The sequence below is a fragment of the Aspergillus ruber genome, assembly GCF_000600275.1.
Source record: "Aspergillus ruber CBS 135680 unplaced genomic scaffold scaffold00005, whole genome shotgun sequence".
In the NCBI taxonomy this organism is placed as follows: Eukaryota; Fungi; Ascomycota; class Eurotiomycetes; order Eurotiales; family Aspergillaceae; genus Aspergillus; species Aspergillus ruber.
In genome coordinates, this window is record NW_024467301.1 from 167,671 (window position 1) to 186,951 (window position 19,281).

Below are 19,281 nucleotides of genomic sequence, written 5' to 3' on the forward strand. Positions count from 1 at the left end.
GAGGCCTGAGGTGATTTGGAGAGTAGTTAAATTTCCGTTGAAGCATGGCTCCCCAGTCAATTTGCGGCCTTACCATACGCATACCAGGTTAGAACAGCTGACATAAAGATAGAATGGCGGCCATCCCAACCATCGTGTAGGCTACTGTTAACTGGTTGATGGCCTAAAAAGAGTGAGAATGAATAGATTAATCAACCAATCAATCCTAGCCGACAACTACCCCATTCCCCCCTCCACAAACCAGGAGGGGTTTATCACGAGCTCGGAATAGTAGATAATAATGAATCGACGGTCCTACCTAACCTATTGTAGCCACCGACGAGAATATCAAATTCCGCACCTAGACAATTCCACTGAAATCGCTCGACGAACGCTCATGAAATGCGGATTTCAATGAATTTCTCGTGTTAGAATAATGGCCTTGACTTCACCAATACTAGTAGCTTAGGTTGCCGTCTTTTCTCATCGCATAGGCTTTAGGAAAGTGATTATCTCCAGCCTTCGAATCTTGGTCATCGATGAGTGCAGTCCCCCCCCCCCCAAAAAAGAAAGAAGGGGGTGGTGGAGTTCAAATGGCCAGGAATATGGGTGAGTGCAGAATATGAGAGGGAGTCTGGCAAGAGAAAAAGATTTGGGAGGAGACGAAGTCAGGACAGTGAGGTAGGGCTCTTTTATATTGGGAGGCCAGGCGGGCGGTGCTTACAGTACGGCGTATCAGGAGGCTATACCAGAAACGGCAAAACTAACCGGAAGAGGGAATTCACAGGTCCTCGTTCTACAAGACCGATTTAAACACCTCCCCATTCCGCGCAATCGCGTCCTCAGCTTCCTGGATAGCATCGTATCCATACAACCACGGCTGTACTTCAGGGCATGTCCTAGCAAGATTGTTATCCAGCAGTCATGGCTACTCGGGGGATAAAACGTACCACCGACTAGGAAAAGCACCGTTAATCTCTTTCCCCAACTGCGAGAGGAAAATCTGATCTCGCTTTTGTTGTTCTTCGCCGTCGGGCATGTGGAAGTCGTGTCGCTGCGTTTTTTTATTAGCATCATTCAAGATAAGCTTGTATGGTTGTAGGGTGCACACCTGCTTAAATGTCTCCCTGACAATAGCTTCACCCCTCGACTTTCTCACACTCTCGTATAAACGGAGAATCTCCGGTAATTGCGATTTGTTCTTCATGTGTCCTAGCAGGTGGCCTAGGACGGCTCCATCTTCGAGGGAGGAGTTTGCTCCTTGAGCGAGGTAGGGCAGCATAGGGTGACAGGCATCGCCTATGAAGACAAGGTTGGATTTCTCGTTCACCCATGTTTCCATCTCGGCATCTGCTTCGTTAACTTCCTTGCCTATGCACTTGTAGGAAAGTACTCACGATGCATCAACTTCCACTTATCAACATGGTCCACATAACTAAGAAACCGAGTCAAACTGCACCGCAACCCACAATCAGCACCATCAGAAACCCTTCACACACGACAACTCACATAGGATCCCAACCCCCGAACAACCCCCTCATCTCCTCTATAGACCCAGCCTCCCTCGCCACTCCCGGCGGCAAATTATCCGGCACAAGCAACACAACATTAAACATCCTCCCCCCTCGCAACGAATAAGCAACCGCATGCGCCCCTGGTCCAACCCAGAAATGCACTTCAGGGTTCTCAACTAATCTCTTCAACTCAGGGTCCTCAATTTGCTCTGCAGATAGCACGATTCGATATGCCAGGTCGCCTGTTGGGAGGGGCTCATCTTTCCGGCCCAGAAAACACTCTCGACAGCGAGACCAGAGACCGTCTGCTGCGATTATTAGATCGCTGGAGTATGTGTTTCCGGAGACAACATATACGGTGGTGGTATCGAAATCAATGCGCTCAACGCGCTCATTCATGTGGAACTTCACGCCTAGCTGTTTCGCGCGCGCGAAAAGCGCTTGTTGTAAATCAACCCTGTGCAAATCCACAAATGGCGCTGGATACTTTCCCCGAATATTCTTGTCAAACCCTTTCTCATGCGCAAGAACCTGTCCCGAATACCGATGCACCGTTACAGATGTCGGCTCTGCGGCTGTTTCCCAGATTGAAGAAGGAAGCTGCCAGTGATTGAAGAGGCGCGAGGCATTGGGGGTTATTTGGAGGCCGGCTCCGACCTGCCTTTTGTTAACGTAGATGTAGGGAGATTAAGTTGAGGGCAAGGTACCTCGGCTAGTTCTTTGGCTTGCTCGATTACTCGGACTGAGTGACCTGTTGTGGCGCAGGAAATTGCTGCTGCGATGCCACTGAGGCCGGCACCGACAATAGTAATTTCAAGGCGTTCTTTTAACTAATCGTTACCAATTAGTATTGTTTAGCAAATTGTGAATTCACATGACGCACCACCATTTCGAGTCGCGTGGGTGTAACTCGATAGAGATGAACTGCGGTATCAACACTAGAACCCTACACAAGTGAGCGCAAGTTGGAATAAATAGAGAATTAAGCCAATGAATCTTCAGTAGTTATAATGAACAATTGAGGGGTTATGACATCTCTTACCGAGCTGTTAGACCCCTGTGGTATCTCCGAGGCTAATTCTAGATCGCTCGGGATTGCCGAACACTCGGGATTTCCACCCCGGATTTGCGAGCTTGGCAGGATATTCCGGGGTTATCCTTGTATATTACATGCATTGTGCATACAGATATGATGATATATTCTTGAACGGATCATGTCATTCACAAAATACTTAATGCTCACAGCACACTCCGTACACAACCATCTAGTCACCACGTAATCTCCTTCCCCACAATCCCTTCCACAGAAGGAATAGCCCCCCTCAACGCATGTCCATAATCCCCTCCATTCGGCGTCCTCAGTAGCGTATGGATGTGGAATTTCTTCGGCTTCTCATTTGTCAAGAACACACCTGAATGGTGGTCGAATTCAATCAACACAACCGGACTTTGCACACGATAGTAAAAGGGGTCTTCGTTTCCGAACCCGCCAATCCAGGAGAACCATGTTTCGGATTCGAAATGTTTGATTTGCTCAAGTTTGAGCTCCTGTGAGCGCTTGGGGAGGTAGAGGAGGTACTGCTCGAAGATACCGTAGAGCAGGTCGCGTTGTGAGTCTGTAAAGGTAACCCCAACGTTAATGCCCTCATACGGCACGACACGGTTATCGCGATATGCACCGCAGACATGACGCTGGTCGTCTTTATTCCAGCGCCCTGGAGGCATAGCAGGATCATGCATATGCTCATACACCTGCGCCTTCTGCTGCAACTCCGGCTCCAGAGATTGCATAAGCCTCAACCCCAACTCCTCCTCAACTTGCATAATCCTCGTCCCCGCATGCGGCCCCTCATCTATCTCATTCGGCTCTGCGCCTGTAAACCACGGCGACGCGATGATCTGCCCCCTATACAAGAAAACATTCAAACACAAATGATGTCCGTAGAACGACCACCCCCACGGCCTAGCTGTCGAGGGCGTTCCAAAGAGCACAAAGTTATACGAGGACTCATTCATCACGCGCGGGGACTCGACGAGTTCACCCAGGAAGTGGTTGATGCGCATTGCTTTGAGGGCTTTGTCGTAACCTTCTGGAGAGAGGGTTGTTTTGAGGACGGTCAGGATTGCGTCGCGGAGTTGGGGTTTCACTTCGTCGAGGCGGAGGCCTTTGGGGCTGAGAAGGAATTCGGGATTGGACCAGGTGCGCCATTCGGGGGAGTCGATGTGGTAACTGAGGGATTTCTGTTGAGTTTGGTCGCAGAGGTTTAGGACGGTTTGGGTGGCGTTAACGATGGAGTCGATTGGGACATCTTCGTCTTGTAGTGCAAAGAGGCCTGGGCGGACCGTTCCTACACAATTGTATCAGATCAATGTACCTTCACTTGTACAAGATGGAGGAAGCATACCATCACTAGTAACACCCTTGAACGGCTCCTGCAACAGCTCCAACCAATGCAAATACAACGCATGCAGCCACGGCGGTCTCGCCAACGCTTTAAAATCACGCGCATACTCATGCGCATCCTGCTCGCGCATAGTCTGGAAGCGCGGAATGTTCAAATCAGGCAAATATTGACGATATTCACCCGTTGGCTTTTCCAATGTAACTGTCATGGTGGCTGCTAGCTGCAATGATACCGATAGTTTCCAATGGCAGAGTAGATGGAGGAATCGAAGTGGAACACAGTGTCACTATCAGTAGATATACGTATCCCACTCGGAATAGATGCTTCCCCCGCGATGGGGCTGTGGAGAGGTTATCCGGAAAAGTTGTTTTCCGCTATGATGCGCCGGCATTTCCGAGGCCGAGGGCTTTGTCCCCACCGGGTATTATGTGTGGGGAGGGGAGTCCCCACAGATGCTGAGGGACACACGCGCTAATGTACGGGGTATGATGCTTGTTTTAGAGGAGATATGAGATCATTTAATTTATGTTAGTATGGTATGATTATGAGCGTTCTATGAGAGGAAACAGATTATCCGCCCTGATTTATCCGGCCACTGCTTGCAACATTTTCGCAAGGCACAAGAACGTATGCGCAAATAGAATGCATGCACGATGATATAGACACCACAAGCTGCCTTGCGACAGAACTCCAGACTCCATTATACGCCACCCAGGATGAACAAACGCGGAAACACAGAGAATATAGCGCCTTAGCTAGCGACAGCAAGCTGGGCCACCAGATCAGACGCCACATCGAGGAACGGATAAGGGCTCGTAACTTCCTTCTCCTTATTGCGAAATCGTCTGCTGATCGGACGCCAATCTGCTTCTCCTTCCTCCCGTACCACGTTCTGGTAGCCATCACACTTGAAGTCAACCATATAGCTATTTTGCTCCAGCTGGTACAACTGGATATCAACAAATACCCACACTCCGTGGTTGACACGGCTAGAAGAAGTCCGTCGCGATGGAGGACCAGATGCTGTTTCCACGGCGAGTGAATTTCTGTCCTCCCTCGAAATCTTTGTGATGTTGAAGCGATGGCGTAGCTCTTCGACCTCACTCTTGCTGACAGTGCTGCTGGTACGGCCGTGGACACGTGGTGAAGGACCAGGTATTCTCATGCCTTCTTTCAAGAGGCGGGCACGGATAAACCAAGGATCCTTAGGAATGTAGTAATCGGACGGAAGGTGGGCATATTTCGTTTGCAGTGGTTTGTCCTCGTCGGCCCCAATATCGCCGCCTGGAGTATGTTAGAATTGAGCTCTACAGCCAGAGATGATGGGATTGAACTAACCTGCATCGCCTGGCAGAATGTCCCAAACTCCACCCTGTGCATCAATGGCCCGGTACAGATATAACATGGCTTCATACGGCTGATTGCGCGACCGAATCCCAAACTGCCACTTGCGAGACCTCTTGGGCATGTGCGCTGTGTAGTGGTGGCCCTCGGGTGGCTCAAACCGGAGCTTGTCCAAATCGACTATACTCCGAGAATGCGGCTTTAAAGCTCTGGCTGTTGCCTCCTGATCATGCATTGATCGCTCACTCCATGCCGGATCGTCTGGGTTCTCACCCCTAGCTTGCGCGTCACGGTGTGCAGCACGAGCTCGTTGTTCGCGCTCGCGCTCGCGCTGTTCCATAAGCTGGTCGTGCACGTATGGAATACTCGTCGGCAGAATGCGGACATGGCTCACGCGCACTGGCTCTTCATCTTCTGGTGGTAACTGGACGAATCGCTGTGGTGATGGAACAGCGGGAGCTCCATGGGGACGAGGGGCTCCAGATTGTTTGGCCACAGCTGGTGAAGGCAATGGGTTCTTAGAGGGAGGAGGGGAAGGTGCAACAGAGGCCATAAGATTATCATCCGTAGGGGCTTTTCAAGTCAGCACGTCTGTTACTTCCATCCAATAAACATAACTTACAATTGGTTTGCATCATTTCATTCTCGACGATAATGAAAAAAGCATCTTTGATAGCGCTGGGTTCAGGGTGCTTCAATGCGTCTTCAATATCATCACGAGCATATCCCATACTCCGCTCTAGTTTCGAGATAGCAATCTGGTGGATCTTGTGCTGAGCAGAGAGAGGCTTCCCGTGTGCAATCTTCCGAATGTCAATCGCCTTATTCGGATCAGACCCGGTTGCGATGACTTCTTCCGGTGGTGGCTGCAGGTAGGGCGGGAGATCTTGGAGGAACCAGGGGTCCTGACGGATTTCGGGAATTGTCAATCGATGAACAGGGTGAACTTGCAGCATGGATTTGATTAACCGTGCCGCTCCGGAGTTGATGTAAGGTGGCATATGGAAGTTGCCTGCAGCGATCTTCTTGAACAATGCTGGAATGTAGTCGTCGTCGAATGGCAGTCGTCCCACAAGCAGCACATACAGGATGACACCACAACTCCACACATCCACCTCTGGTCCGGCGTAGAGCTTTCCTGAAATGACTTCTGGCGCGGCATAGTTGGGACTGCCACAACTTGTTTTGAGAAAATTGCCATCCGTCATGATATTGCTCAGACCGAAATCAGCAATCTTCACATTCTTATTGGCGTCAATGAGTAGGTTTTCCGGCTTCAAGTCACGGTGCACAATTTTGTGTCGATGGCAGTACTCGACGGCGCAGATGATCTGTTGAAAGAACTTGCGGGCTTCGGCGTCATTGCATCGTCCTCGCTTCACCAGGTAGTCGAACAGCTCCCGTTCTGCGTATTCCAAGACCATTATAATATCGGTTTTGGTAGCGATTACGGTATACCTGCCAGGAACAAACAGTCAGCTTCGGGATTCCAGCACGATCTTATGATCTCATCCTCCCCGGGAATGGAGGGTACCGACAATTTGATAATATGAGGATGTCGCAGCAATTGCAGATACTGAATTTCTCGTTCCACCCGACCGACCATGTCTCTCGAAAGTAACTTGCGGCGATTGATAATCTTCAGAGCTACCTGTCGCCCACTGGGCTGGTGGATAGCCAGCTTGACCTTCCCGAATGAACCCTCCCCCAGAATCTTCATCGTCTGATACTGATCGAGTCGTTGCATATCTCTTGTTGTTGCCGGGGACTGCTTCACCTCCTGGCCCTTTGCGATCGGACGAGCGTGGGGAGGCATTGCCATGGCGGCCGGGATGTCACCGGAGGGAGGCACCGCACCGGCAGCCCGATCGCGATCCCGACGGTGTTCCCGTTCGATAGGAGGGAGGGAAACGGAGAGATCTTCATCGTCGAAAGCAGCGGCCATGGTTCAATAACAGAGCACGGGAGATAGAGGGACTGGCACAATGTGACGTGATGGATTTCTTTTCTTCCCAGGGTTCCGGATGGCGGTGACAGAAGATTCTGTCCTTCCGCAGTACAACTCAATCACCTTGATTCTTCCGGTGTTGTTAATTGTGCTGGTTTTTGTTTATTGTTTGCCTTATGCGGCGTAGGATCAATAGAGTAGTGACAGAGGAAGACAGAAGACGGCAGAGGATCAATTGCTGGAGTTGGCGGGGGCGGAGAGCGGAGAGAAAAAGAGCGCCACGTCACGGATACAGTTAAAGAGTCTACTATGGTTACTACAGATACAGGACAACGTCGTTGTAGACCTAGTTATAGAGGTACTATACAGCATACAAATAGTAGGCTACTCCGAGGCACACATTACCGATTGCAGCAATTGGTGACGATAGTTATAGTTAACCGAGTGCTTACTAGACACCTAAATTTCCAGGCATAAGTGTCATAAAGTAACTGGCTACCGATAGCCCTCGCTTATCGCTCGTTCCACGGTTAGTTCCGGTTTCAAGTGTTTAGTAGCATTCTAGATGAGAAGACTTGACAGGTATGGCTAGACGGCGAACATCTCGACACAAACCCATGGTGCCCACAGCCATAGTCTTGCCCGGACAGTACCGTATGTAGATCAGTCCTGGGCGGTGCATTGAATACATAACCAGCACTGGTCCAACACATCCATTTCGTCATGATCCAATTTTGAAAATCTCTGTATTGTTTTTATTTACGACGCCATTCCATTATGGCGATTTAACTCAGCCTCCGTGATTCCGAGAGACGCTGCACTCTGTGAGTACTGTACTCGGTAGTAGTCGGTCGGCATCCCGATGTCCAACGAGTTCACAATTGTCCCTGCACTCAATAGCATCCATGACATTCATGTCTGTAATCCGGTTCATTGTATGTTCTCATCATTCATAGTAGTATATGGGCATCCTGATGTCATATAGAAAACCCTGCGATGAGGCTTAAAATCCCGTGACTCACAGGACGTCGGGCTCCCAATCGGGTTTAGCCTAAGCCGGGGTCGGGGAGTCAAAAAGGGATTAGTGTAGACACCTGAGGTTACAATACGAAGGCAGTGCCGGACATCGAGAATCAAAAAGCGCCGACTTCTCTCATCGCTCGTGTTGTCCTTTTTTCACTTTCTCTTCCACCTTGTCCTTCTTTATAATACCCTTCTGAACACCTCAGGCTTCCCTGGATTCCAAGACATCCGGCGTCCCGGTTAGGATCCCACTCTCGTCGCACGGACATTGTCTTGGTATCTTATCGAGGTATATCGGATTGGTTGCTTACGAGCGGACTAAGCCTCAGACAGGATAACACCCCTTTCTCCATCGTATCACGAGCTAGGAATTAGACCGTTATGGCGGCCAATACTCTCTTCCAAGAACAGCCTGCGAGAGAATTCGGTACCAACGATGTCTTTGACAACCCTCTGGACGACCTGGACCTTAGTCCGGAGGACTGCGACTTGATTGCTAAGATGAACGGATTCGATACAGACCCAGCTTCTGGGTTCTTTTCGGAGCGTTGGTCCTCTGACTTCGTCAACTACGATGCTCCCGATGACCTCTTGCCGGGTGCGTTGGACAACCTGGGGGCATTCCCCGGTGCGGGTTCCATGAACGACATGGGCATGGTTCCGAATGGCGGGTTCTTCGATTCCTCTTTTGACTGCAACATCAACAACGGTCAGTTCCAAGACATGTTGTTGTATGACCAGCCTTACGACTTGACGACCACCATTCGACAAGCAGTGGAAGCTCAAGCAGCGGTTGATACCAGCTGCTCGTCCCAAAAGGAGAAGCGCATGGACGCATCTATTGCCTTTCACATGCAGCGCCTTCAGGAGTCTCCGCTCACCGATCCTTATACGAGCCCAGAGTTCTCGTCTCCATCCTCATCGTACATGGCCCAAGGCAGTGCATCTCCGCCGTCAACGGGAGCAGGCCAAACACCCGTCTCTGCTACAACAGATGGTGTGTCAACACCCGACCAACCAGGTGGTGTTGAGTTGGTACTCGACTTGAACATGAATGCAACGACGAATCTCCCAAAGAAGCACAAGCCTCGATCACAATCCCAGAAGGACAACTACATCAAGGTTCGAAAGCATGGTGCTTGTGAGAAGCACAGGAAGCAGCACAAACGGGTAAGTCTTGCACTACTATGACTGTGGTAGAGAAATTCTAACTCCCTTAGTGCAACTGCCTTGAGAAGAAGGCTAGCCTTGTCGATGTTCACGAAGGCACGATAATTCAGCCACCCAAGCATGTACCATTGCAACCATTCGCTCCTCTGTCGAGGCAGTCATCGCTACCATCGACAAGTACGCTCAGGGATACGGCACACGATACGCTTCTCGATCCAGCGCACAGCCCAACACACATCCCACAACCACGACCGTCAATTCAACCCATGTCCAGAAACGATACAGACATACAATCACACAGCTCTACGCCAAGGTGTCCCAGATCAGAGATTCTCTGGTCGCTACACAGTCGACACGATCGACCATCGCTAGGTAATACAGCTCAGCATTCTGTGCCTGTTAATGACAGGCGAGCCAAGCTTCCAACTGGACCGCAAATCCAGCTTGCAGGCAACTCGCGTGTTGTCATTACAGATACACAGCAACATGGGAACAGAGCAATTTCAAGACGTCCACGGTCTCGCTCGACTCTGCAGAATCAGGATACTGCTCAGTCTACGCGCCTCACATACACAAGAGGCTACCGGGCTGAACACATCTACCAAAAACAGAGCCACGAAAGAATACAATCGACTGGAACCAGACCTGGTATGCTACCAGCTCGCCCTCCAGCCACTACCAACGCATTTGGCACAATGATATTTGGAAGCAATGCATGGAATCGCACGCTTCCCGAGTATGCTGGGCAGGTGCGGAGAACGCTCGCATCAAAGTACTACTCGCTCTGGCCAGCGCCATCTACAATTACTTCTGATACGCTTTCATCCGGGAGTAATAGGAAGACTCGCACACCCGAACGTGGTGAAAGAAAGGTACAGAAAACGCTGGCATCGGTGCAGCAAGCACCTGCAAGAAGTCTACCTAGAAGCAATACGCAACGCACACTTCCCGAATTGGCTGGGCACTTTATACAGAGGACAATGGCTTCGGTGTATTCACTCTGGCAAGCACCTTCTGCACTTACATCCTTTCTTGGATCGACCTTTTGCAAGACTATGGTTTGTTGGCTTAAACAGTATTGGTCAGCTCGGAAAAGCCTTGGGATATGTGGTTCATCTGGAATCGTTTGATTGATGCACTTGAAGCTTAGCGATGGCCTGGTATATGTCTAATTTTGTTGTTTCTTAATTTATCTTCCTTTATTTTTGCATCTTGGCCTAATGTATTAATGAACGAATGTCGATTTGATTAATTTCTCATCCGATGTTTCCCCGATATATATCTCACATAGTAGTAGTATATGAAAGCAGTACTTTGTATAGCCAAGAACGGACCAATGGATGCCCCAGACGCATTCACGTTTCTGTATAATCTTATCTCGATCTCCACATTATTGAAACTGAATTCTCCGAATGCCTTCATCATAAGAATACACATTCCTACGCACTCTACAAAAACCAATTCCCCAGTACGTTCATCTACAGAACCATTCCACTCATAGACACGAGACGCCATGGCACTGACACTCCCCAGACTCGCCACTTTTCTTTTCCTGTTAAGCTGGACCATGGCCTCGCAATTCCACTTCAACCTGACCACCGTCCCAGGATACTTTCTCCAAGACGAACCAGATACCGACCCCGATGCTTTCAACTATGTATCACTCCTCTGTTTTCTACCCTCTATCTGAATCCACATGACTGACGGAGAAGAAAAGGTATCCTCAAACTTCGGCCTCATCAACCGCACCTACAACACAGACATCGGCCTCAACATGAACAACACAACCCAATGGCAACGCTTCGAACACCACCTCAACAACCTAAACCGAGAATCCCACCACAAATCACCAAATGTAACATACCGCCTGCTGTTCCTTGGTAGACACGGCGAGGGATTCCATAATGTCGCGGAGGAGAAATACGGTACGAAACTTTGGGATGTATGTCACCCCAAACTATAACCATACCCCAATTCCCAACCCCGAATAACTAATGATAATTTGGTGGAAAGTGCTACTACTCCCTCCAAACCGGCGACGCCAACATAACCTGGTTCGACGCACACCTGACAACCGCGGGTATTAAGCAAGCACAGATCGCAAACCAGGCTTGGAAAAAGCAAATCGAGCATAAGGTACCGTTTCCGGAATCGTTTTATGTTTCTCCGTTGCATAGATGTCTTGCGACGGCGGAGATTTCATTCAAAGGGTTGAATGCTACGCCCGTGCCGTTTAGGCCGGTTGTCAAGGAGGTATGCTTAGTTTGCTTTGCTTTGTTTTATCATATGGGTAGCCAAGGGGGATGGCTGATGGGAATAGTTGCTCCGCGAAACAATCGGTATTCACACCTGCGACAAGCGCTCGCCAGCCTCACACATCGCTACCTCGTATCCTGATTACATTATTGAAAAGGGTTTTGACAACGGCACAGATCCGCTGTGGAGACCTGATGCACGGGAATCGAACTCCATGCGCGATGCACGGTTACGCGATTTGTTGTACAATATCTTTGAGCACGATGCGAACACGGTGTTGTCCCTGACGGCGCATTCGGGGGCGATTGCGAGTATTTTGAATGTTGTTGGGCACCGGGAGTTTGCGCTGGCGACTGGGGCCATGATTCCGGTTGTCGTGAGGGTTGAGAAGGTTGCTGGGCCGAAGCCGGGGATGGAGATTAAGCCGCCAAGTGGAATTCCTAGTTGTGACGATGATGAGTAACTTGAGTGCTGTATTTGTAGATACTTGTGGACGGAGGAAGGGTATATAGAACAGAACAATTTTCGGTATTGTACATTGATGTTCGTAGCATGCTGATCCGTTAGGTAGATCTAAATAGATAATAACACAACGCCAGGAGACCCGCTTGTCCCAATCAAGGCCTAATACATAAGAGAAAGAAACAAATAAACTCATTGTAAGCCGCGGTTTACCAGCTGTAGTACTGGTTCTGAGCGCTGACCTTCCGATCAGGAAGCTGGGTCCAGAGGTGAGTCTTGCGCTTGCGCTGCGCAGTGGTCTCACGGTCTTGCCACTCGCGGATCCGAGTATGTTCTTCCTTCAGCAGCACCGAGAGAGAAGTGTATGGTGGACGGAGGAGGTTGATCTGGCCTCTTGCCCGGTGGTCGTAGTCAACACCGTACGGTCCCCGGTTCACCCACGCCTGGGAGATGTAGATGGAGCTGGGGTCAGTAATCGTCTTGCGCTCACCGGTCTTGGAGACAATGTTGATAGGCTTCTGGGCCTCTTGACCGGCAGCAGCACCAAGACTCATACCAGAGCGGACAATAGCGACATTCTTCGCATGCTCCAAGTGCTCAAGGATATCCTTGGCGGCCTTCTTCTTGCTAAACCGCATCTGCAAAATCGCCTCGTCAATATTCTTCCCCGCAATCTGCCGAGCCAATGGCCCCAACTTCTTAATCGACGTCTTAAACCAATGCGACTTAGACAACGACTCCCGCTCAGTCCGCATAACCTGCTCCGTCTTCGAAAGACGACCCCGACGCCGAATCTCCCTCACAACCATCTTCCGCTCCCAGCGCGTCCGCGCCTGAGGACGAGGGTCCAATACCGCCTGCATATTTTCCCGATTCCGAGCCTCCAGGCTGATATCCTGCTCCTCTTCTGCATCCACGGGCCGTTCGGCGGTAGGTCTGCGCCCGGGTGTGCGGCCCGAGGCGACGAGCTTCGGGGTGGCCTCATCTTCGGCGAAAATCGAGTCTGCGCTCAGGGAGCCTTCTCGCTTTGGGGGGGCGTTGGCTCGGCGGGTGATTGTGGGCTTGGGGGCATCGGAGGGCTTGCCGCCGAGACCGAAAAAGCTTTTGATGGATGAGAGGGCGGAGGGTTTGGAGGAGTTTGCGTTGTTGCCATTGTTGTCTTCTTGGGCACGACGGGGGGTGGTATAGGTCAATGTCCGGCGGGGGACGAAGGTCACACCTGCTCGGGCTTTTCGTCGGTTAGTGAGCCGGAAGTTTTCAAGGATTGTATTAGGGAACGCACCGGACCGGAGCAGGTGCCCGTAAGGATAAAGAGCACCCATTGATGCCATGGGGACGGGATTGATGGTGATGGGCCGTGGTCAACACTCAACAATCACGATCTTCTCTGGAGAGAACGAAAAAAGCGGCCGGTCTTGGCAGCACGGGTAGTCGCTGCGGATAGCCGGAATTGCACCGCCACAGAATGTACCTGTAAGTAACAGTACAGTACAATATATGTGGCTGTGACATATCGTCATTGGCGGAAACTAGTGAACCATGGGACTATGCCGCATAGGGTGTGGCTAACCGAGAAACCCTACGGACTGTGGCTGGTGTCGGTTAGGAGAAGCCGGGATACTGTAATAGTAATAGCAAGACGATAATATACAAACTAATATATAGCATTCGTAGATATATATAGCTGAAGAAATCAACTGGGCTGAGCTCTCGTGGTGGCATTACGCCATAGGCGGTCAGGGCGTTTGTCGAACGTGAGTCGAGATCCATCATCGTCATTTCTCGTTTCTCTTCCTACAGGGTAGAGGACGACCTCAGCGTCAGCTCTCTACAGTTTGTCGAACATTCACATCTCAAGCACAATATACGGACGTTAAGCCCCTGTCACTTCTATGCTTGACTCGTGTTCCCTCCCTCCGGTGCCAAACACAGCGGACAACCGTCATCTCCACAGTGCCGATCCACTGACCCTCATCTCTCAAGGCTTTATTTCTCTTCTGCTTCTTCCGAGTCCTTTTTTCGCACCTCTTTTCTCCCTCTTCTGCTATTTGACTTAGCAGGTTGTCTTTGTGTTTCACGTATGTTGCTATCGCTCTCCATCTCCCCCGCCCGTGCGGACTCGCTAACCCGCTTTTTAGATCCCTTCCGCCCTGGAGTCCTCCTGATAGCTCCTCGGTTCTCTGTCCCTTCGTCCCTCCACCTTCTTTCGCTTGCGGTGTGTCGTCTTAAAGGCTCTGCGACCCTTGATACTGTCTAGCCACAAGTGTGGATCGAGTGTCGACGAGGTTCTACTACTGAATTTCTTTCGCGCTCTTTTTCACTCGGATCGATTCCAAAAAAAAAAAAGAAAAAGAAAACAGCAAAAACAGCAAAAAACAGCAAAAAAATTAAATAAAAAAACAGCTACGAATACTGTGACACAACAGCGGCTGCTGCGCAGAGTAGGAATGGAGGAGCTGGTCAAGAAATATCAATAATCGGAGTCCGTTTTCTTTTTGTCTCTCTTTTGCTACTTTCAGCTGTCATCCGCATTCCTTAGTCCTTTCAGAACCTTCACGCTTTTAGCAAAACCAGAACTATGGACATCAATTCGTTGCTTTCACCACAGGAATCGAATTCCCAGTCGGGACGCTCGACACCCGGCTCTGCGCCAACTTCCGCGCCGTCGTCCGGTCCATCGCAGAAGGGTTTCCGGCGAGGCGGTCGCGCGACTGGTGGACGAGGAGGAATGACCTCGTCTCCGCTTGCGCAACATGTTCTTGCACCGCCGAACATTCCCGAACCCTCCCCTCCTGCCGTGAGTCCGTCGGTTGGTCCAAACATGGGAGGAGGGAGGGGAACTCCCCCGGCGACTGAACTGCCCGCGTCTCGACAGCCTTCGACTCCGGGAATGGATACACTGGCGGATTTGGCGTCGATGCAGCACCACCAGCCGGCCCGCTCGAGCGCCCCGATCATGCGAGGCGAATCCTACGAGAGCCAGCTTTCTCCGTCGACGATGTTTCCGAACGTGAATCCCATCGTACATAACACTCCCACCCCGCGTTCGTCGTTTGATATCGCAATGTCTGATGGCCCGAAGAGAGATTACGCCAAGACATCTATAAAATCCGACGCGCAACTTGCGACCGAGCTTTTTCAGCAAATCCAAGAAAACCCCCACTCGTACACTGCGCACGTCAGCTTTATTCGGCTTCTGCATGCTGGATTCATGAACCACGTCTATCCTCCTAACAACCCCGAAATTCACGGCGATCCGCATCGTTATGATTTGCTCAAAGACATGCGGACCGCGCGCGAGGAAATGGACAAGCTGTTTGCTATGGGCGAGGATCTATGGGCTGAATGGATTCAGGATGAAAGCATGCTGGCAGGCAACGTGAATGAACGCATCGCGGTTATGGATCTCTGTCAACGGTCCGTTGAAGAAGAATACGGGAGTACGAAATTGTGGAGCATTTACGGTGAATGGCTTTTGTATCTCTACAACGCCGCCCACGGGGAAGCTGGCCACAGTCAATGGACAGAGGAGGACAGGATGATTGGTCGCGAGGTTTTCACCTTCCAACTCGTTCTGGATGTTTGGCAGAGAGGTGCGGAAGCAACTCGATGGAGGATCAATGACAGCCACTTGGTCTGGGATCGGTTCCTCGAACTTCAGTTACGTGGACTCTCACACGCTCCTTCGCAGGAGAAGCTCAACCATGTGCGTGGGCTCTTTGAAGTCCGACTTCACACGCCCCACGCTACCTGGGAGCAGACATTCCAAGCATTTTCGAGCTTTATCTCAACGTACTATAACGCCAATTACGAGGAGATCATGTCGAATACAGCGGCGCATACATCGGAAGCGAAGAACAAGTATAGAGCTCGCGAGGATATTGAAATTCGCCTCCGAAATGCGGTGGAAGCGGGCGACATGGCTCAAGAATGGGCTGTTTACTCGGAGTATGTGGATTGGGAGCTCAGTCGGAATCGGAGACGACGCCAGTTCAGTTTCGATTTGGTCAATGCTGTCTATCAACGCGCCGTCTTGCGGTTCCCGGTCGACGCCAATATGTGGGAGGATTATGTGATGTTTCTTAGCGACGAGTCCACGCATAAGAATACCAACATGACTACAGTATCCACCCTCGACCGCGCGACACGCCACTGTCCGAGCTCCGGCACTCTCTGGTCGCAGTATCTGCTCAGTTCGGAACGCGAGCTGCAGTCCTTTTCCAAGATCGCCGACATCAAGCACAAGGCTACCAGCACTGGATTGCTCGATGTGGGCGGAATGGAGGAGGTGCTCAAAGTACACACAACATGGTGCAGTTATCTTCGCCGGCGAGCCTTTGCGACTGATTCCACTGACGAAGACATTGATGTCGCTGAAGTCGGTATTCGTTCTGCTATTGAAGATGTTCAAGACCTTGGCGAAAAGAAGTACGGCCGATCGTATCAAGGAGATCCGTTGTTCCGCCTTGAACGCATCTACATTCGTTACCTGAGCGAGAGTGGTAGCTGGGACAGTGCACGGGAAACCTTCAAAGGTTTGGTGGGACGCCGTGGCAACAGTTATGAGTTCTGGCTCACCTATTATTCGTGGGAGTTGATTTCGTGGAGCAAGTTTGTGCAAGGCGAGGCGACTGCCGATGCAGCTCGAAGGACACCCAATCCGTCATTTGCAACCGCCGTTTTGAAACAAGCGACCAAGCGGACCGATTTGGACTGGCCCGAGAAGATCATGCAGGCCTATATTGCTCATTGTGAAGACTATGAGGATTCGGATGAGCTACAATTGGCGATGTTGGCGACGCGCAAAGCCATGAGAGCTGTCAACGCTCGTCGCGAACGTGAGGCCAGAGAAGCCGCTGCACAACATCAGGCTCTGATTCAGCAAGCAGCGGCGTCGACCGAACCTGTCCAACAAGAGAAACGGAAGCGAGAAGATGAAGCAGAATCGAACAATTTACCTGAGCAGAAGAAGGCGCGCGCAGAGGAACCAGTTCCGGTCGTCAAGACTGAACCACAACCCGAGCTCGAGTCTGTTCCTTTACGGCGCGATCGCGAGAATGCAACCGTTATTGTTAAGAATCTTCCCCATCATATTACAGAACACCGGGTGCGGCAGTTTTTCCGACATGTAAGTCATGCTTCTTCCTTTTCTGCAGCATTCAATTGACTTCTTCTCAGTACGGAAACATCATGGGAGTCAAGATGCTGCCTGGCGAGGACAGAAATTCGGAAGTCGCCATTATCGAGTTTGATACGAAAGATGAAGCTCTCATGGCGCAAACTCGTGACCAAAAAATTATCGATGAAAACACCATTCAAGTACAGCTCGGGTCGGGCTCGACGCTATATGTTACTAACTTCCCACCCTCCGCTAATGAGGAATACATTAAGAACCTGTTCCGTGGTGTAAGCCAAATCCCTCAAATTCTATAAGCTGCTGTTGCTGACTGGGTAACAGCATGGCGAAATTGTCGACATTCGTTGGCCATCACTCAAGTACAATACTCACCGGCGCTTCTGCTACGTGCAATTTAGGGACCCTATCCAAGCTCGTAAAGCAACGGAACTCGACGGATCGAAAGTTGGTACGGATCTGCAGCTCGTTGCTAAGATTTCGGATCCCGGCCGTAAACAAGAGCGTCATGGTCCTATGTACGAGGGGCGGGAGGTTCATGTATCGAATATCGATTGGAAAGCTAGTGAGGATGATGTTAAGGAGGTGTTTTCGAAGTATGGCACTGTGGAGTCGGTGCGCATTCCGAGAAAAGTTGATGGTGGAAGCAAGGGATTTGGTTATGTTGTGTTTTCTTCTAAGGTAGGTTTTTTTTTGTTTTTTGTTTTTTTGACCAGTACCAAATGGTCGCAGTACTGACAGTCATGCAGGATGAAGCAAATGCCGCGCTTGCGATGCACGAACAAGAATTCCGCTCTCGGCAACTACAAGTGCAACTATCCAGTCCTCAAGGTATGAAGCGCAGTTCCACGACTATTGTCAACCGTGTTGGAGGCTCGCGATCTCCGTCCGTTGAAGCGAACGGCAAAGCAGACCCAGAAGTTCCGACTGGCGAACGTGCGGCTCGAACTGTCGGGTTGATGAATGTCCCTGACACCGTTAACGACGCACGGATTCGCGCACTGGTGGAGCCGTATGGAAAACTAGTCAAGGTTATCTTACGACCCGACCATCGAGGTGCGATTGTGGAATATGCAGATGTGCACGTTGCAGGCAAGGCTTCATTAGAACTGGAGGGCCAGGAGATTGCGCCTGGGCGTCACTTGCGTGTTGGAACGGTTCCGGAGATGCTCAAGCAGTCCGCGGAGAGGAAAAACACGCGTGCAATGCACTCGGATCTGTCCAAGGAGAAGAACAACACAGGATCACTTGCTCCGCCTAGCGTGGTTAGACGTCCGCAACAGCCCGGACGCGGAAGTGGAAGACGCGGTGGATTAGGAGTAAAGCGCGGAGGAGCGTCAACACAGGCACGCAATGGATCTACAGAAGGAAAAGGGAACGGCAATGGCACGACGACAACGACAGAAAATGCTCCCCCAACTGAGGGAGGGACAACGACGACGAAAAAGAGCAATGACGATTTCCGTGCGATGATCCAGCGGAGTCAACCAAGTCAAGATCAAGCGGAGTGAGTTTATGGCGCAAAGGATTTGATATCTATCTTATTTGTCTTGCATGGCATGTTAGGCGTTTTGTTGCTTGCCGTACTCTTACCTTTTCGTGTGTTAAGAGTATTGCGATTCGATTCGGATTCCATTTGGTTTGCTGTTGGCATGATGTAGACTATGTTTATTTGGTTTTTCGTTATCTTCGCTTCTTTGCCTACTACTGGTAGTGGCTGTGAATTACTGGCTTCGGATGGTTTATTTATTTCTTATGGGTGATAGATGGATTCAATGGAATGTCTGTATAGTCTCCATGATACATATCCGTGGTCTGACTGATCCCGTGACGCGCATACATACCACACTTCGACGTGATTCAAAAATCAAGGAACATACATGTATTTAATCCTGTGACTATCGCACGATAAGTATATAACTCTCAGCTCTTCACAGAGTACATTCACAATATCCACAGCGGAACGTATCGCATTGCGGCACTCATCTGTCGTCATCGTAACCTCGTCTCCGCGTTTTTGTACAGCTTCAGTTCTTCCCCTCTCCA

General features: G+C 50.5%; 7 protein-coding genes across 7 annotated transcripts; 3 read left to right on the forward strand and 4 right to left on the reverse strand.

Moving 5' to 3' along the window:
• Window positions 1-775: 775 nt before the first annotated feature.
• EURHEDRAFT_384304 (putative monooxygenase) lies at window positions 776-2,382 on the reverse strand (the record flags this gene model as incomplete). The annotated part of the gene is made up of 7 exons (XM_040779612.1): window positions 776-878; window positions 930-1,033; window positions 1,091-1,329; window positions 1,377-1,432; window positions 1,489-2,150; window positions 2,201-2,323; window positions 2,377-2,382. The coding sequence occupies 7 exons, from the start codon at window positions 2,380-2,382 to the stop codon at window positions 776-778; spliced, it is 1,293 nt and encodes a 430-aa protein (XP_040641154.1).
• A 263-nt stretch (window positions 2,383-2,645) lies between these two features.
• Window positions 2,646-4,201, reverse strand: EURHEDRAFT_473305 (DUF3500 domain-containing protein). The gene is made up of 2 exons (XM_040785368.1): window positions 3,899-4,201; window positions 2,646-3,841 (listed from the first exon to the last, which is right to left on the reverse strand). The coding sequence occupies exons 1-2, from the start codon at window positions 4,104-4,106 to the stop codon at window positions 2,763-2,765; spliced, it is 1,287 nt and encodes a 428-aa protein (XP_040641155.1). The 5' UTR covers window positions 4,107-4,201; the 3' UTR covers window positions 2,646-2,762.
• Window positions 4,202-4,398: 197 nt separating this feature from the next.
• On the reverse strand, window positions 4,399-7,410 carry EURHEDRAFT_529000 (serine/threonine-protein kinase). Its single transcript, XM_040787089.1, has 4 exons — window positions 6,781-7,410; window positions 5,865-6,700; window positions 5,237-5,815; window positions 4,399-5,182 (listed from the first exon to the last, which is right to left on the reverse strand). The coding sequence occupies exons 1-4, from the start codon at window positions 7,185-7,187 to the stop codon at window positions 4,650-4,652; spliced, it is 2,355 nt and encodes a 784-aa protein (XP_040641156.1). The 5' UTR covers window positions 7,188-7,410; the 3' UTR covers window positions 4,399-4,649.
• Window positions 7,411-8,317: 907 nt separating this feature from the next.
• On the forward strand, window positions 8,318-10,987 carry EURHEDRAFT_409689 (uncharacterized protein). Its single transcript, XM_040781158.1, has 3 exons — window positions 8,318-9,383; window positions 9,434-10,851; window positions 10,917-10,987. Exons 1-2 carry the CDS (start codon window positions 8,595-8,597, stop codon window positions 10,511-10,513), a joined length of 1,869 nt encoding a protein of 622 aa, XP_040641157.1. The 5' UTR covers window positions 8,318-8,594; the 3' UTR covers window positions 10,514-10,851; window positions 10,917-10,987.
• Window positions 10,790-12,206, forward strand: EURHEDRAFT_294881 (phosphoglycerate mutase family protein). The gene is made up of 5 exons (XM_040778250.1): window positions 10,790-10,851; window positions 10,917-11,040; window positions 11,101-11,325; window positions 11,397-11,636; window positions 11,704-12,206. The coding sequence occupies exons 2-5, from the start codon at window positions 10,951-10,953 to the stop codon at window positions 12,100-12,102; spliced, it is 954 nt and encodes a 317-aa protein (XP_040641158.1). The 5' UTR covers window positions 10,790-10,851; window positions 10,917-10,950; the 3' UTR covers window positions 12,103-12,206.
• EURHEDRAFT_409690 (mitochondrial 54S ribosomal protein uL22m) lies at window positions 11,836-13,725 on the reverse strand. Its single transcript, XM_040781159.1, has 2 exons — window positions 13,384-13,725; window positions 11,836-13,329 (listed from the first exon to the last, which is right to left on the reverse strand). The coding sequence occupies exons 1-2, from the start codon at window positions 13,430-13,432 to the stop codon at window positions 12,311-12,313; spliced, it is 1,068 nt and encodes a 355-aa protein (XP_040641159.1). The 5' UTR covers window positions 13,433-13,725; the 3' UTR covers window positions 11,836-12,310.
• Window positions 13,726-14,679: 954 nt separating this feature from the next.
• On the forward strand, window positions 14,680-18,746 carry EURHEDRAFT_513354 (U6 snRNP complex subunit PRP24; the record flags this gene model as incomplete). Its single annotated transcript, XM_040786156.1, has 4 exons — window positions 14,680-17,229; window positions 17,280-17,507; window positions 17,560-17,916; window positions 17,985-18,746. 4 exons carry the CDS (start codon window positions 14,680-14,682, stop codon window positions 18,744-18,746), a joined length of 3,897 nt encoding a protein of 1,298 aa, XP_040641160.1.
• Between the last annotated feature and the right edge of the window lie 535 nt (window positions 18,747-19,281).

Excerpts from the sequence above, each read along its gene's own strand:
- EURHEDRAFT_529000 (XM_040787089.1), bottom strand. The coding sequence starts at position 7,187 with ATGGCCGCTGCTTTCGACGATGAAGATCTCTCCGTTTCCCTCCCTCCT. Across the intron at positions 6,701-6,780 it reads CATCCTCATATTATCAAATT|GTATACCGTAATCGCTACCA; the intron begins GTCGGTACCCTC and ends TGTTCCTGGCAG. Across the intron at positions 5,183-5,236 it reads CATTCTGCCAGGCGATGCAG|GCGGCGATATTGGGGCCGAC; the intron begins GTTAGTTCAATC and ends AACATACTCCAG.
- EURHEDRAFT_409689 (XM_040781158.1), top strand. The coding sequence starts at position 8,595 with ATGGCGGCCAATACTCTCTTCCAAGAACAGCCTGCGAGAGAATTCGGT. Across the intron at positions 9,384-9,433 it reads ACAGGAAGCAGCACAAACGG|TGCAACTGCCTTGAGAAGAA; the intron begins GTAAGTCTTGCA and ends TAACTCCCTTAG.
- EURHEDRAFT_409690 (XM_040781159.1), bottom strand. The coding sequence starts at position 13,432 with ATGGCATCAATGGGTGCTCTTTATCCTTACGGGCACCTGCTCCGGTCC. Across the intron at positions 13,330-13,383 it reads CGGGCACCTGCTCCGGTCCG|CCCGAGCAGGTGTGACCTTC; the intron begins GTGCGTTCCCTA and ends ACCGACGAAAAG.
- EURHEDRAFT_294881 (XM_040778250.1), top strand. The coding sequence starts at position 10,951 with ATGGCCTCGCAATTCCACTTCAACCTGACCACCGTCCCAGGATACTTT. Across the intron at positions 11,326-11,396 it reads ACGGTACGAAACTTTGGGAT|TGCTACTACTCCCTCCAAAC; the intron begins GTATGTCACCCC and ends TTTGGTGGAAAG. Across the intron at positions 11,637-11,703 it reads TTAGGCCGGTTGTCAAGGAG|TTGCTCCGCGAAACAATCGG; the intron begins GTATGCTTAGTT and ends TGATGGGAATAG.
- EURHEDRAFT_473305 (XM_040785368.1), bottom strand. The coding sequence starts at position 4,106 with ATGACAGTTACATTGGAAAAGCCAACGGGTGAATATCGTCAATATTTG. Across the intron at positions 3,842-3,898 it reads CAAGGGTGTTACTAGTGATG|GAACGGTCCGCCCAGGCCTC; the intron begins GTATGCTTCCTC and ends ACAATTGTGTAG.